The sequence below is a fragment of the Impatiens glandulifera genome, chromosome 1 (genome assembly GCF_907164915.1).
Source record: "Impatiens glandulifera chromosome 1, dImpGla2.1, whole genome shotgun sequence".
Lineage (NCBI taxonomy): Eukaryota > Viridiplantae > Streptophyta > Magnoliopsida > Ericales > Balsaminaceae > Impatiens > Impatiens glandulifera.
Window position 1 is genome coordinate 42,440,313 of NC_061862.1, and position 14,495 is coordinate 42,454,807.

Here is a 14,495-nt window from a genome sequence, read left to right on the forward strand (position 1 = left end):
TTGTATTTCTTTTTCTTTTCTATTACTCATCTCTCTTTTCAATAAAATTAACTCAAAAATTAGAAAGAAATTTTTATATGTGACTCAAAAATTAAAATAATATCTTATTAAATAATAATATTTTTTAAATAAAAAATAATGTGATATAATAAAATTACCAGTAATCTAATACAAGAATAACAAAATAATAAACACAAAATTATGGTGAAAGTTATTTAAATACCAACAAATGTTCATATCTACAATCATCAATTAAAAAAAAGTAATACACTATTAATATGTTAATAATAATCTATGTTTATTAAAAGATTAGAATAAGATGAGAAATAAAGAATAGAAATATTATATAAACATTTATAAGTAATAAAAACTAAAAAACTATTAATAAGTCAACAGAAAAAATAATAAGAAAAAGAAAAAAGAAAAAAGAAATAAAAAATATTTGATAAATAAAATAATTGAACATAAAAATAAAATAGTTAAATTCATAATTCAACTAAATTATAGGTAAAAGAGATATTAATTATGATTTAAGGTCTAGGTTTAGAATTTAGGTTTAACAAAAAAAAATTATTTAATAAATACACCTTATATTTTATTTAAATATATTATTAAAATATTTAATATGAGAGATTGTTTCAGTTATTTTTATTTTATGAGAGATAATAAATATTAAAGAAATGAGTGAAAAAAATTTATTTATTAATAATTAGTTATAAATAGAGAGAAAATAATTAATTGGTAAAGGTAAAGAGAGAATATTTTGGTATTTAAAGGGAATTCTCTATCATTACTCATAAAATATATATATATATATATATATTATATGATCAATGTAATTATATTATGAAATGAATAGTCGTTTAAGCACACAATGACAAAAGCATTCATTTGTGAAAAAGTTACACAAATAATACAAAATTAACGTATGCGAAGAGCTTCTAAAAGAAAAATGAGCTTTCCGAATGAATTTGTCGACTCCCTACATCGAATCTCATATGATGTTAGGATAATAGCATTATGAAAGATTCGCAATGGTTGTTTGAGATTGTTGAAAGTTCTACGATTTCTTTCCAACTAAATTACTCTCAAAAAAATAATGGTGATATAAACCCATTGTTTCAGGCCCGCGAATTTAGCTGCCTCAATCCACGTTTCCCAATACGCACTAATGGTTCCCGACATAACCTAATGAATACCCGTAATACTCCAAATCCTACAAATGTAAAAGAAGATGAGGGGTCGTCTCAACATCATTAAGACACAGACGACATCGACTAATTAAGATAGGACCATGGAAGCGATGGTCGTACATACCTTTGATTGTGGCATCTCTACAAATAGTAATAGAGGCCGACACGGGGAAGAGAACAACATAAATCTTACTCCCCACACCATGCATCTTCCCCAAAATGGATAGATGAACTATCACTCACGGTAACAAATAATGTTCATGATAACTTTTCCACATGATTGATATGGCACGCCATATGCTACATCTCACGGGGCGATTGGATATTTTTGTAAACCAACCATACCAATCCAACTCATATTTGCTTCTGATCATATTTACCCACAGACTTCCCTATTCCGAACCAAAACGAGCACACCACTTTAATAATAAGGCCTTACTAAAAGCACATAGGTCACGGAAATTCAAACCTCCTTCATATTTGAGCATTTTTATTTTGTCCCAACTAACAAAATGTGAAAATGAAGACTCAGAAGACCCCCATAAAAACTTACACATCAATCTCTCCATTTTTACTACCACGCTTTTTAGGAATCACAAATAATGACATCATATAAGTATGCATAGATTCCAACGCGCTCTTGATGAGAACTATACGACCTCCATTAGAGATCAACTTGTTTGTCCATATAAGGAGTTTTTTTCCATCTAAGAGATAATTGGATCCCAAGATATTTTAGATCGAGCATTTGCATCTAGTGGAAGACAAAGATACATGACCGGAAAACATCTAATATCAAATCCCAAAATACCCGCCGAATGAGATCTTCTCCTAGCCAACACAGAATTAGAGAAGAATATTTTTGACTTACCAAGATATAAATATTTATAAAACGAGTTACTCAAACTAAAAATATAAAGCTCAAACTCAAGCTCGATTACAAAATCGAGCTACTCGAATTCGACTCGAGCTCGATCAAATCGAGTTCGAGTCAAGTTTTGACCGAGTTACTCACGAGCAACTTGACTCGTTTACACCTCTAGGTCCAATTATTAAAATAAAAAATATATATTTGACTTAATTTGAATTGTGAGTTTGTCGGGTCGAGAAATGTGGTTAATTTAGATATATATGTGAGAGTAAATGGATACTTGGTCGGATCGTGAGTTGACCCGTCCATTAATTTGAAACGGTTAAAATTAAAATTAAAAATGCTATATGTATATTTTAAACTTGCAACCTAACAAAACAACAACTTTTTAACCAATCAAGTTAATAAGGCTTTATATTTAAATTTAACACCAAATTTGATGAACGTGCGACATTCTTAACCATATAAGTTAATTTTTTTTAACTAACTAATATATATATAGTAATAATGCTTAATTTGAATTTGTTTAGTTTGTCGGGTCGAGAGTTGTAGTTAATTTAAATATATACGTGAGATTAAATTGATATTTGGGTCGGCTCGTGAGTTGACCCGCCTATAAATTTGAAACGGTTAAAAATAAAATAAAAAATGTTATATATATGTTTCGAACTTATAACCTAACAAAACAAGTACAACTCTTTAACCAACTAAGCTAATGTGCGTGAGGTCACGAGATTAAATGTTGATTGTGATATGTGGGTGATTTTCGAGAGGAATATGAAAAAGTGTGAGTTACAAGATAAGAGTTTGATTAGTGATAAAAGATGTCGCGGTAAGAGTAAAAATCATGAGATGAGATGTGGGATTTGTGGGGATAAGAGGACAATAATAAATGAGATATCGATGGTTAAAAATAATATGAATGAAATTTTGATTGACTGAAATGTGAAAATATGTGAGCTCACGATACTAAATGTCGATTGAGATTGGTGATTTATCGAGTGTGATAAGAGACATGTGAAAATGTGAGGTCATGATATGAGAGATCGATTGAGATTGATAATTAATTTGACGAGAGATGATATATGTGTGAAAGTGTGTGAGATCACGATATGAGACTTGGATTGTATGAGACTTGGATTTGTCGAAATAGTGGTAAAAAGATCGCGATAATATATAAGAGGTCGGTCTAACATTACTTTAGATAAGAACAAAATATATGATACAACATTAAATAAAAATTTTGGATATCTATATTAACTATAAATTGTATAATTAACTTGATTTTTACTAAGATAAAATATACATTTCTTTATAAGTGTTTTTTAAAATTATAAATTTTGTTTTATTTTAAATATTTAATTAATTTTAAAATATATGCTAACATTAAATTTTGAATGAAATTTAATTTTTACAAATTAAAATTAATTTTAAATTAATTAAATTATTTTAAATACTTATAAATAAATAATATTTTATTTATACTGTTACCGTGTCAAATAAACAAGATACTTAATAAGGACAATCAAAAGTCACTTGAAATATTTATAAAAAATAATACATTTTAAAAAATTGTCATAAACTTTTATTATAATGAATTGTAAAAAAAAAAATTTATTGTTTTTTATTTTAATTAGTTTGACATTTTGTTAGTTTCATAAAATTTAATATATTTATTTTATTTTATTAATATATAATAAAATAAAATATAAATAATATAATAAATATAAAATTAATATACATTTCAACTAAATTTATAAATTAAAAATTAATTTTCAATTAGATTAGTTCATATTAAATGTACCATAAATACATAAAAAAAAAATTATATTTTGAATTCTCAAAAGAGCCACCTCATATTTAAACACACATACATTTCAAACCGGACCAATTTAATGATAAAAATACGTTTATTTCAAATAAGTAAAAATGAAAAGAGATGAAGGTGACTTCATTAAACTTTTTTGAGACATGATTATTTGTCGAAGATAGGTAATATTTTAATGTTAAAGTTAAGAAATAATAATAATAATTTAATGTTAAAGTTAAGAAAAAATTAATATTTTAATGTAAAAGTTAATAATAAATAATAATATTTTAATGTTAAAGTTAAGAAAAAAAACATTTTAATGTAAAAGTTAATAAAAAATAATAATATTTTAATGTTAAAGTTAATAAAAAAAAATAATAATAGTATATGTAAGAGGTTCAAACTTTAAAAAAAATTATTTTATTTTTTATTTAAATGACTTTCAAAGCAATGACAAGTCATAAATACATTTTCAATAAAACAAGTATATAATACATATTTTTTTAAATAATATTTAATCAAATTTTACTATAACTAATTTTAAATATATTTTTTTATTAGGTTACATAAAACCGATCAAAGCTTGACTTCAGTATGACTTTGATCAATTTCGAATCGAGCTCAAGCTCATTTAATAATGTTCAATAATTCGTCGAGTTTTTTCGAGTCAAATAATAAATAATATATATTTTTTTATTTTTTTTTATATTAAAATCTAAAATTTTATAAACTCGTTTGAGTTCGAGCTAATAAATATTTAATAGAGTCGAGTTCGAATCGAGTCAATAATTTAAAAGAGAAAAAGTTAAAGTGCCCAAACCAAAATAGAGATAGAAATGAGGACAAAAATACCAAATATGATCTAAGATGCAAAAAGAACTCCGGCGAAGGGTATTTTGGGGCGTGTAGGGTGTAAACACAAAATTCAGGTAGGAGGGATAATTGGCCGGTGGAGGGGACGGACGATCCAGTAAGTAAATCAGACCTCCTCCTCCTCCTTCTTCCCTCCACCTTATCGCGGTGCTATTTTGTGTTCCCGTTTTGCCCTCTCCGACCAGGCTACCTAGAGATCTCCAGCAAGAGCCACAATTTTCCTTCGAAACTGTGAAAACTGAGGTCGTCGTCGTTCTCGATTTCTGTGCTTTTCTTTATCCTGATAAGTCAAAATGAGGCCGTCTCAATGGAGCGAGGTTCCTAATGCAGTGTCAACCTCAAAACATCCGAATCATAAGCACAGGTCACCTGTTTATTTCTTCATAATATAATGGAAAAAAATACATACTTTATCTGTATATATAGTGAAGATCTTGAATTCTTCCATGTTTTCATGTAATTTAGCTTTTATTCTCGATCTTGTTCCCTTATTCTATAGGACGTTTAGATTACTTTGAATTCAAAATTTCACGAGGTCTATATAGATAGATCCCGAACGATCCCATTTAGGTGGATTTGGAATATAAAGCTTTATCCTCTTTGAAGCATGTTTGATACTCTACTGATGCTTCCATTCATGTTGTTTTGTCAGTGGAAGCAATGTTTTCCGATTGCTAGTGCAAAGGGAGGTATCACCCAGGACAAGGCATTTGAGAAAAAGTTTATCAGTTGATACCTATAGGTTAAAATGTGGTGCCAAAAAGGATGCAAGAAGTGGTCTTGCCTCATGGTAATTAATATTGGTTGATTGATCAGAATTTCTTTAGTATTCCTAGCCTTCTTTTTTCTTGGACTTGAAAATTCCTTTTTCTTGTATCAGGTTGGAGGCTGAGTCAATGCTGCATTTAACGGCCAAGTATTGCCCTCTCGCCCCTCCTCCTAGGTCAACTATTGCTGCCGCCTTCAGCCCTGATGGGAAGACACTTGCATCAACACAGTATGTTACCATGTGCTTCTCTGTTTATATGATTTACGCTTAATTATTTGAATTCATTGAATCTGTATCTTAACATTTTAATTTCTGCAACTGACATCCTTTTCTTTGATTGACAGTGGTGATCATACTGTCAAGATAATTGATTTCCAAACTGGGAAATGCTTAAAGGTGTTGACAGGTCACCGGAGGACACCTTGGGTGGTAAGTTTGTGGCTGTAGATTAATTTGCTAGATTATCTATCCCCTTTGATTTTTCTTGTTTGTCTGGTTGTAATCATTGCAAACTATAGCAAACCTGGGGTCTTTTTTACCTCATTGTTTCATTTCAATTACTTCTTTTGAATCTGTACTGTGATGAAATTGCAGGTCAGATTTCATCCTTTATATCCTCAGATACTAGCAAGTGGAAGTTTAGATCATGAAGTTCGGCTATGGAACGCACATACTGCAGAATGCATTGGATCGCGTGACTTCTGTGAGTTCTATGGGCATTTCCTAAGCAATCATCTTTGACAATGCTAAAATATTCTTATTCACCAATGTTACTCCGTGCAGATCGACCTATTGCATCTATTGCTTTCCATGCTCAAGGGGAACTTTTGGCTGTAGCCTCAGGCCACAAAGTAAGGAATCTACATTGAGGACAATAAATAAAATCATATTCTTATTTTCGTATAATCAATAACTTACTCTTTGAGTCCGTGTTAGCTTTATATGTGGTACTACAACAGGCAAGGAGACGCATCATCACCTACAATTGTATTAAAGACACGTCGATCACTACGGGCTGTCCATTTTCATCCTCATGGTGCCCCCTTTCTTTTAACTGCTGAGGTACATTATGATTATTATGGTTACCACTGCTTCAAAACCAACATTTTTGTTTTACTTTAATTTTGTTGATTTGCAGGTCAATGATTTGGATTCTTCAGATTCGTCAATGTCATCAGCTACTTCTGCTGGTTATTCTAACTATCCTCCCCCTACTCTATTTCTGGCAGATGCTCACTCTGGTAATTTTTCTAACTTGACAGTTGCACCATCTCTTGGGCCTGTTTAAGTTGAGGTGGTCTTGAATTACTTGGATTTAATCCAACATCACCTCTTATAAAATCCATAGTCCAAAAACATTATCTAGACACTTTATGTTTGATTATATTTCAAAATATTATAACATAACAAAATCACCTGAAATCACAACTATTATCCACACTAAACAAGGCTCTAATTCTTTTTTCATTTATATATTGTTCTCAATTTCTTTAGTAGCAGAATTCTGACCACGTAATTGGTTGAATTAGTACAGTGCAGAGAGTAGAGGCTGCTTCCTCAGTGCGGCTCCTCACATATTCTACTCCCTCAGGGCAATATGAACTTATACTGTCTCCTATTGAACTTGGTCACTCTCTTGCACAAAGTGAGCCTCAGACTAATTCCTTTCCTGGAGAAATGGACAATGGTGTAGCCCAGCCTGCAATGGATATGATGGACACTACTGGAGCACATCCTGAAGAGAGGAGCAATCAGTTTCTTCCTTACGTCGATCCAGCCTATTGGGAATTGAGGTTCTTACATGGCTGGTTGGTTGGCCATAGCCAAGCTGGCCAAGGAACAAACCATCTTCCCATTGGTGGTCATCATGAAGGTTCATCTGCATTTGGTCACCTAGAAAATCATACTTCAGGCATTCCAGTCGGCATGCCATCCAACTTGGGCCAATCTAGACTCCAAGGAAGATCTGGCTTTGTCTCAGCAACTAGAATTGGTGAATCTCATGTTTCAAATAACAACATACGCAATGAAAGTGATGCTGCTCATTTCTTTGTCAGCCGAATTCATTCTGAGCTTGCCACATCACTTGCAGCAACTCCTTCCGAGTTACCTTGTACTGTAAAACTTAGAATTTGGAAACATGATATAAGAAATACTTGTGCACCTCTTGATGCTGGGAAATGCCTCTTAACCATTCCACATGCTGTACTTTGTAGGTATGGATCCATGCAAATCCATCTCTCTGCCTCCCCCACTTTCATTATTCCTTAGTTGATTTGTATAGATCATATAAAAATATGATTCGCTCACTATATTATTTGTGTTTTAAATTCCTGTGAGTAACGACACCTATATCATTTTAACATTTTTTCTTACTACCTGTCAAACTAAGAATCAATGTAGACTTGGAGCTCGTTTGAAGTAGTCGTTTTTCTTTTCTTTTCTAAATAAACCATTTTTTTGGAAAATAAAATCTTGTTTGATTTGATGAAGTGAATTATTTGGAGTTACTTAGGTTGAATGATTTAAATATTCTTTGTATTTAATATCTTAAACTGATTTAGTTGATTATTTCATTAAGGACATTTTAGTTAATGATTTGATTGATGATAGGATAAGGGGTTATTTAAATTAAATTCAAATAACCCTTCATCAAACTAGGCTTTATTTCGCCAAATTTCCTTAGATGTGGGATTCTCTTGCAGTGAGATGGGTGCCCATTTCTCACCTTGTGGCAGATATCTAGCAGCTTGTGTTGCATGCATGTTGCCTCATGTAGAAGTTGATCCTGGACTACTTAACCAGGCCAACCAGGAGACTGGGGCTTCAACATCCCCAACAAGACATCCGATCACGGCTCATCAAGTCATGTATGAGCTTCGTATATATTCCCTTGAAAAAGCAACGTAAGTTGAAAACCAACTTTACATTGGGTACAAATATTTATCATGATTTATTTTATGATTCTAATTAGGCTCTATCTCTGTTTGTTGTTTCTAAATTCAGATTTGGTTCAGTACTTGTGTCAAGGGCCATCAGGGCTGCTCATTGCTTAACATCGATTCAGGTTACTATTTACTGGCACTTTCTTGTGCTTGCTACTTTTAGCATTTAGAGTAACTATAACATCATGTTCCAATGTGATTCAAGTTATGCATTTGAACCATGTGGAACTCTATTCAGCATAGAACTATTTCTGCACGGACACCATTCTTGTTGTTTCCTGCATCTGATTTGTTGTTTTTTTGTATAGTATGGTTGGATATTATTAATCAATGCCAAAGTATCACCTTTGGCTTTAGATATAGCGAGTCATGCTAAATGTGTTATGTTTGGTTGAATGTTATAAAATAATTTGATATACTGTAAATAGTGACATTTGATAGTTAGAGAAGCGTCTAGAGATTGAAGCTAGAGAGGTAGGTCCTTGGCAAAAGCTTATTATTATTCCCTTTTCTCTTCTACCAGTCAAGGAGTGGCATGCGATAAAAGTTGTATGATAAGATCAAAATTTTAAAAACGAATTATAGAAGTAGATGATGTCTGGTTTACATTTGATAGGACGCAAACAACATATATTGAGCATATATCAAATGCATATTTGGTTTTATGTTGACAGTTTTCACCCACGTCCGAACATTTGCTACTTGCCTATGGCCGTCGTCATTGTTCACTTCTTAAGAGTGTTGTGATTGATGGAGAAATGACAATACCTATCTACACAATTCTAGAGGTAAGCATATTTCATTCTTATTTATACTAGTTTCTTATATTTCTCTATTAGTTTACATTATCATTATCACCCATACTCAGGTCTACAGAGTTTCGGATATGGAACTTGTGAGAGTCCTTCCAAGTGCCGAGGATGAAGTTAATGTAGCTTGTTTTCATCCCTCAGTTGGTAACGGCCTTGTATACGGAACAAAGGTAAACATAGACCGACTTGAATAAATCTCTTATTTTATAAGGAGGGGCAAAACTTCACTTGTATATTTGTCTTCTACATATTACAGGAAGGGAAGCTTCGAATCCTCCATTGTGAACGTTCTCATAGCATAATTCATGAGAGATCCAGTGATATTGATGAGAACATGCTTGAGGTATAATATCAATTTTCTGGTTAGAAGTGTGAGATTGTTGTTTGCTAAGACATTCTCTTTGTTTGTTTGAAAAGAACTCATTTTTATGAATTATGCCCCTATTTGGAAACCCTTTTTATTTATTTATTTTTGTATTTGGATACATACATGATTGAAAGCTAAACTTAGTCAAAGATTGATTCAGAAATTTATGGGTTGTTTCTCATTTATTTAGTAATATAGTAACTAGATTAATAGTTGTTTTTCATTTACTCTGTTAACTGGATTGCTCTTGCTTTGCTGCTTCTAGGTCCCAAGATATGCACTTGAATGCTAGTTAACAAATAGCTGACGGATGATGATGACATGAGGTGCTAGTCTTTACTCGAGAATTAGGTTTACAAGTTCTTATTGTGTGTGGATAGTCAATTTGTTTAACTGTTACTTTCAGGTCTACATCAAGAACTTAGTGATGGGCAATCATGGACATTGACAAAAATACAATCAGATCAAAATGAAAAAAAAAATTAAAAAATTTGCTTGACATTGATGACTTGGAAGAAGAGGGAGGGTATTTGCTTCAAGTAGAGGAGCTGCTGGATGAAGTCAATTGAGGGTTTATTATTTATCAAGTACATATACATACAAGAAGTAAGATTATGAAACTTGAAATTATAAGTTCAAAGTACAAAACCCATCGTCCAAAATGCTGCTTCTACCCTGGCTTTGTGCAGACTTGTGTAGTTGTAAATTGGGTTAGTGTTAAATCGATACAAGCATGAAGCAACTTATTGTATGGATATATTGTTATTATTCTATGAAGAGAAAAACTTGAAGCTGGTTATAAACAATCTATCCTCTGTTGTTGATTATCTTTCTTTTTTTATATGTAGTTTTCTTCTTCACCAATTTTTGTTATGAAACTTGATGATGGATGAATCTCAATATTTTGCATAGACTATTCTCAATCATGTTATGTACATTCTTCAATTTTCAAAGGAAGATTCAATAGAGGTTGATAATAAAAAATGCAAAGGGATAAAGCTAATTAAAACAAAAAATCTTGGGAATGAGTTTTAAAGACTTACAATCTTCAAACTTAGTTTTTTGAAAACATCATATGGATTCATGTTGGGTCAAAATTGTACAAAAATTTCTAGAAGAATAGGATTCTTTTAAGTGGTAACATAAGCCGATATGGTTCTTGGTGTTGGCATAACCTCATCTTTGTTAGAGATTTTATTGGTAAGCATAAAAAATCTTTCACCCATTGCCACAAATGAAAGTGATCTCATGAATCCGGAATGATAGTGCTATTCGGCCACATATGAAAAAGACGAGTTACCATTAAATCGATCAGCCGTGATCTTTCAACATCTTTGGTGAGTTTTTGGAAAGGAATTTATCAACTTTGATGTCTGCCTAAAATGTTGGAAAACAGTTTGAAAATCCGATGAGAGATTTCAAAATCAAATGTGTTTTGGATTAGAGTAAAAACCTTGACAACTTGGTTACAAGAACCACCTATTCAGGATTCAAACCACCACAATCTTAACATTTCATGAATGGTATTGTTACTTCTTGGTTTATCTAGAACAATATGGTAATAATCAAGCAACTATGGCAACTCAAGATTGAAATCAAAACAATCAAGGTCACAAGAGAACAATCCTCCCATCCATTAGGAAGGCTTCATCAAAATCAATACAACTTGATAAAACAATGATGGTAATCTTGAATCTGAACCAATATGTAGGAAAGATGATGGTAAATTGGTATTTGATCAAATGATTTTTACTTGTATATTTGAATGGCAGAAGAAACAAAGCTGAACATACGAATTAAAACCCTAGACGAGAAGAAGATAATATCCCAAAATGGAACAGTTAGAATAAAATGCCCTAATTTGATAGAGAGGACAACAAATCCAAAACAAGATGGAATTTTATAGGAAAGCAATCCCACACATACAGAGATGGAAAATGGAAGTTCAACTGATGTCGGAGTCGTCAAAGTCGTCCTCGAAGGCGTTGAAGAAGTCGGCGTCAGCGAGCTTGTTGTCGATGGCGATAGATCCGTCTCCGAAAAACTCAAGCGCATCGATATCATCGACGTCCATGGCCATCGTTGAATTAGGATCGTCAAATTCTCCAAAGTAGTCCACCGGCGATGGCTTCATCTTCTTTCTTTTTTTCCCTTCTTCAACCTCGATCGATCGATCAATTCTATCTTCAGGACACGATACTAAAAGTGCTACTACTGTATATATAAATAAACGAACCAAAACCTAATTTTCTCTTCAAATTCAGTTTTTTCTAAATTCATTATTTTATATATTATTTACATTTCAATTATTAATTTGTACCACTTGAAAAATCAATAAGTTCATTTACTATTTTCACATATTTTTTAAAAAGACATTCTATGTGGCCATAACAATATATGGAAATTGTTTTTCAAAAAAAAAACATAATATATTTAAATTATGAAAAAGTATTTAGTCAATACAATTTGTTTATTACAAGGAATTTAGTCTAACTTTTTCTGTGTCGTTTATTCATAAGTATTCTAATTAATTTTTATTGTATTTCCTTTCTACAATTTTTTATATTAGTATTACTATTAATCCAGTCTATTTTTTTTTATTAAAATTATATTTTGAATAGTCTAATGTAACTTTTTCATTTTATTGTATTTTCCCAACCAATATTTATTATGAATAATTTAGTCTAACTTTTTTATTTTAATATCTTTTCACAATAAATTTTGTCACGTTGTCAAGAAAAATCAACGATATCAAAGTCAGCATATAAATGTGGTCAAAAAGGTCATAAAAGACATAATGAACGAACCATTTTCAGTTCTATCCACATTTCAAACAAATTTTCCTAAACTACCCACTTTTTCATTTTCATTTCTAAACTGGCCATTTTGCTCTCTACAATATTAATTAACTCATTAATTAACTCACTCTCTCTTAACTCACTAATTAACTCTCTCTCTAAACCTATTAATTAACCCATTAATTAACTCACTCTCTCTTAACCCGCTAATTAACTCTCTCTCTAAACCTATTAATTAACCCCCTTCTCTCTCAATTATTAATTAATATCCTCACTTTTAAACTATTAATTAATTCATTCTATTTCAATCAAATAATTAAAATATATTATATAAATATTAAAATAAAATAACACATAAATATTAGAAGTTTATATTAATTATATCAAGAGTATGATTAACAAATCACTATAAATATAATATTGAATTGACAAATCACTAACTCAAAAGTTAGATGAAAAGTCATTAAAAGATAAGACCAATGTTGTAGAAAATAAATTGAATTATAAAGATAAAATATGCATTTTATTGTATATTGAATGTGATTAATATTTATTATGTATTTTATTTTATTGTGATGTAATGTATTTTATTTTAAGTTTCAAGTTTTCGTATTCTATTTTATTTTAATTTATAATAGTTATTTAAATTATTTAATTTAATGTATTTATTTTGAAATATATATATATATATATATATATATATATATATATATATATATATATATATATATAGATTTAAATAAAAATAAAATATATGTGTTATTTTATTTTAATATTTATATAATATATTTTAATTATTTTATTGAGATATAATGAATTAATTAATAGTTTAAAAGTGAAGATATTAATTAATAATTGAGAGAGGAGGATTAATTAATGAGTTTAGGGAAAGAGGGAGTTAATTAGTGAGTTAATTAATGGGTTAATTAATATTGTAGAGAGGGAATGTGGGTAATTTGGGAATAAGAATGAAAATGTGGGTAGTTTGGGAAAATTTGTTTGAAATATGGGTAGGACAGGAAAAGGGTTCCATAATGAACCATGTAATCGTTAATAATTCAGAGAAGGATGATTGTAATCATTTTTGTGAATGATTAAATTATTATATTGTTATAATTAAGATATTTTAAATTTGAGAAATGATTAGGTGAGAAAATTTGGTGAGTGAATGCATTGACATAATGTTATTCACTGAAAAAATCAAATAATTTCTCTATTTTCTCTCTTTCCTCCAACTTTTACATTTTCCGGACCAATGAAGGTGATGCCAAGTCATTCCCTCACCAAATTTCCTCACCAAAATTCTGTCTATCACTCCTCTTTTAAATTTATTAGTATTTATCAATTATTTATGAGAATGGTAAAATTTACCTTTATTCACTAGTTTTATTCAGATTTTTTTTGTTATTTTTTTAAGTCCACTCTAATTTTTTTTTAAGCCAACCCCAATCCTATTTCCTAGTTCCGTCCCTGTCACCTTAATTTCTTTAGACTTCATCATTTTTAATAGTTGCAATTTCTTGCTTTATGACTTCTATTGGGGTTTGGGCTCATATTTATTAGAGTTTATATATTGTAATTGGGCTTGAAGCCTTTATTGGGCCTTAGAAGTAGTAGTTTAATATTTTGGTTTTTGATATAGTCTTATAAATAGAGACATTGTAACCTAATGTTACTTGGACCATTATTCTATGGAAAATCAATAAAATAGACGACTCCCAAAAATGTAGGCATTGTTGGCAGAACCTCATTATATCTTTTGTTTTTTATTATTCTTTACCACTATAGAGACGAATACAGCGTAAGGCTGCCTTGGGCTTAAGCCCACCCTAAGTTCACCATATGTTATTTTTTTTATGTGAGAGATGGAAGAGGGAGATATTGAGAGTGTTTGACATTTGGTATTTTCTTTTTTTTCTTTTTTTGAAATTTAATTATTATTTTATTTATTTACTCTCTTTTATTATTAAAAATATAGATTTTATATAATTTTTTGAAATTAATTTTTATTCTAGATAGATATAAAGAAATTAAGAGTATTTTAATCCTTAATTAAG

The 14,495-nt window shown here is 30.4% G+C and overlaps 2 protein-coding genes across 3 annotated transcripts; one reads left to right on the forward strand and one right to left on the reverse strand.

Moving 5' to 3' along the window:
* Positions 1-4,790: 4,790 nt before the first annotated feature.
* LOC124922569 lies at positions 4,791-10,442 on the forward strand. 2 transcript variants are annotated; one of them, XM_047463293.1, is made up of 16 exons: positions 4,791-5,111; positions 5,400-5,537; positions 5,628-5,744; positions 5,861-5,945; positions 6,111-6,219; positions 6,300-6,367; positions 6,453-6,578; positions 6,655-6,757; positions 7,108-7,732; positions 8,222-8,422; positions 8,523-8,583; positions 9,136-9,249; positions 9,330-9,443; positions 9,530-9,616; positions 9,906-9,966; positions 10,047-10,442. In XM_047463293.1, the coding sequence occupies exons 1-15, from the start codon at positions 5,041-5,043 to the stop codon at positions 9,930-9,932; spliced, it is 2,046 nt and encodes a 681-aa protein (XP_047319249.1). In that variant the 5' UTR covers positions 4,791-5,040; the 3' UTR covers positions 9,933-9,966; positions 10,047-10,442. The 2 variants fall into 2 exon arrangements, with proteins under 2 accessions (XP_047319249.1, XP_047319248.1); XM_047463292.1 differs by having other exon boundaries at positions 4,792-5,111; positions 7,051-7,732.
* Positions 10,443-11,406: 964 nt separating this feature from the next.
* Positions 11,407-11,834, reverse strand: LOC124921481 (small acidic protein 1). The gene has a single exon (XM_047462149.1). The coding sequence runs from the start codon at positions 11,772-11,774 to the stop codon at positions 11,586-11,588; it is 189 nt and encodes a 62-aa protein (XP_047318105.1). The 5' UTR covers positions 11,775-11,834; the 3' UTR covers positions 11,407-11,585.
* Positions 11,835-14,495: the final 2,661 nt, after the last annotated feature.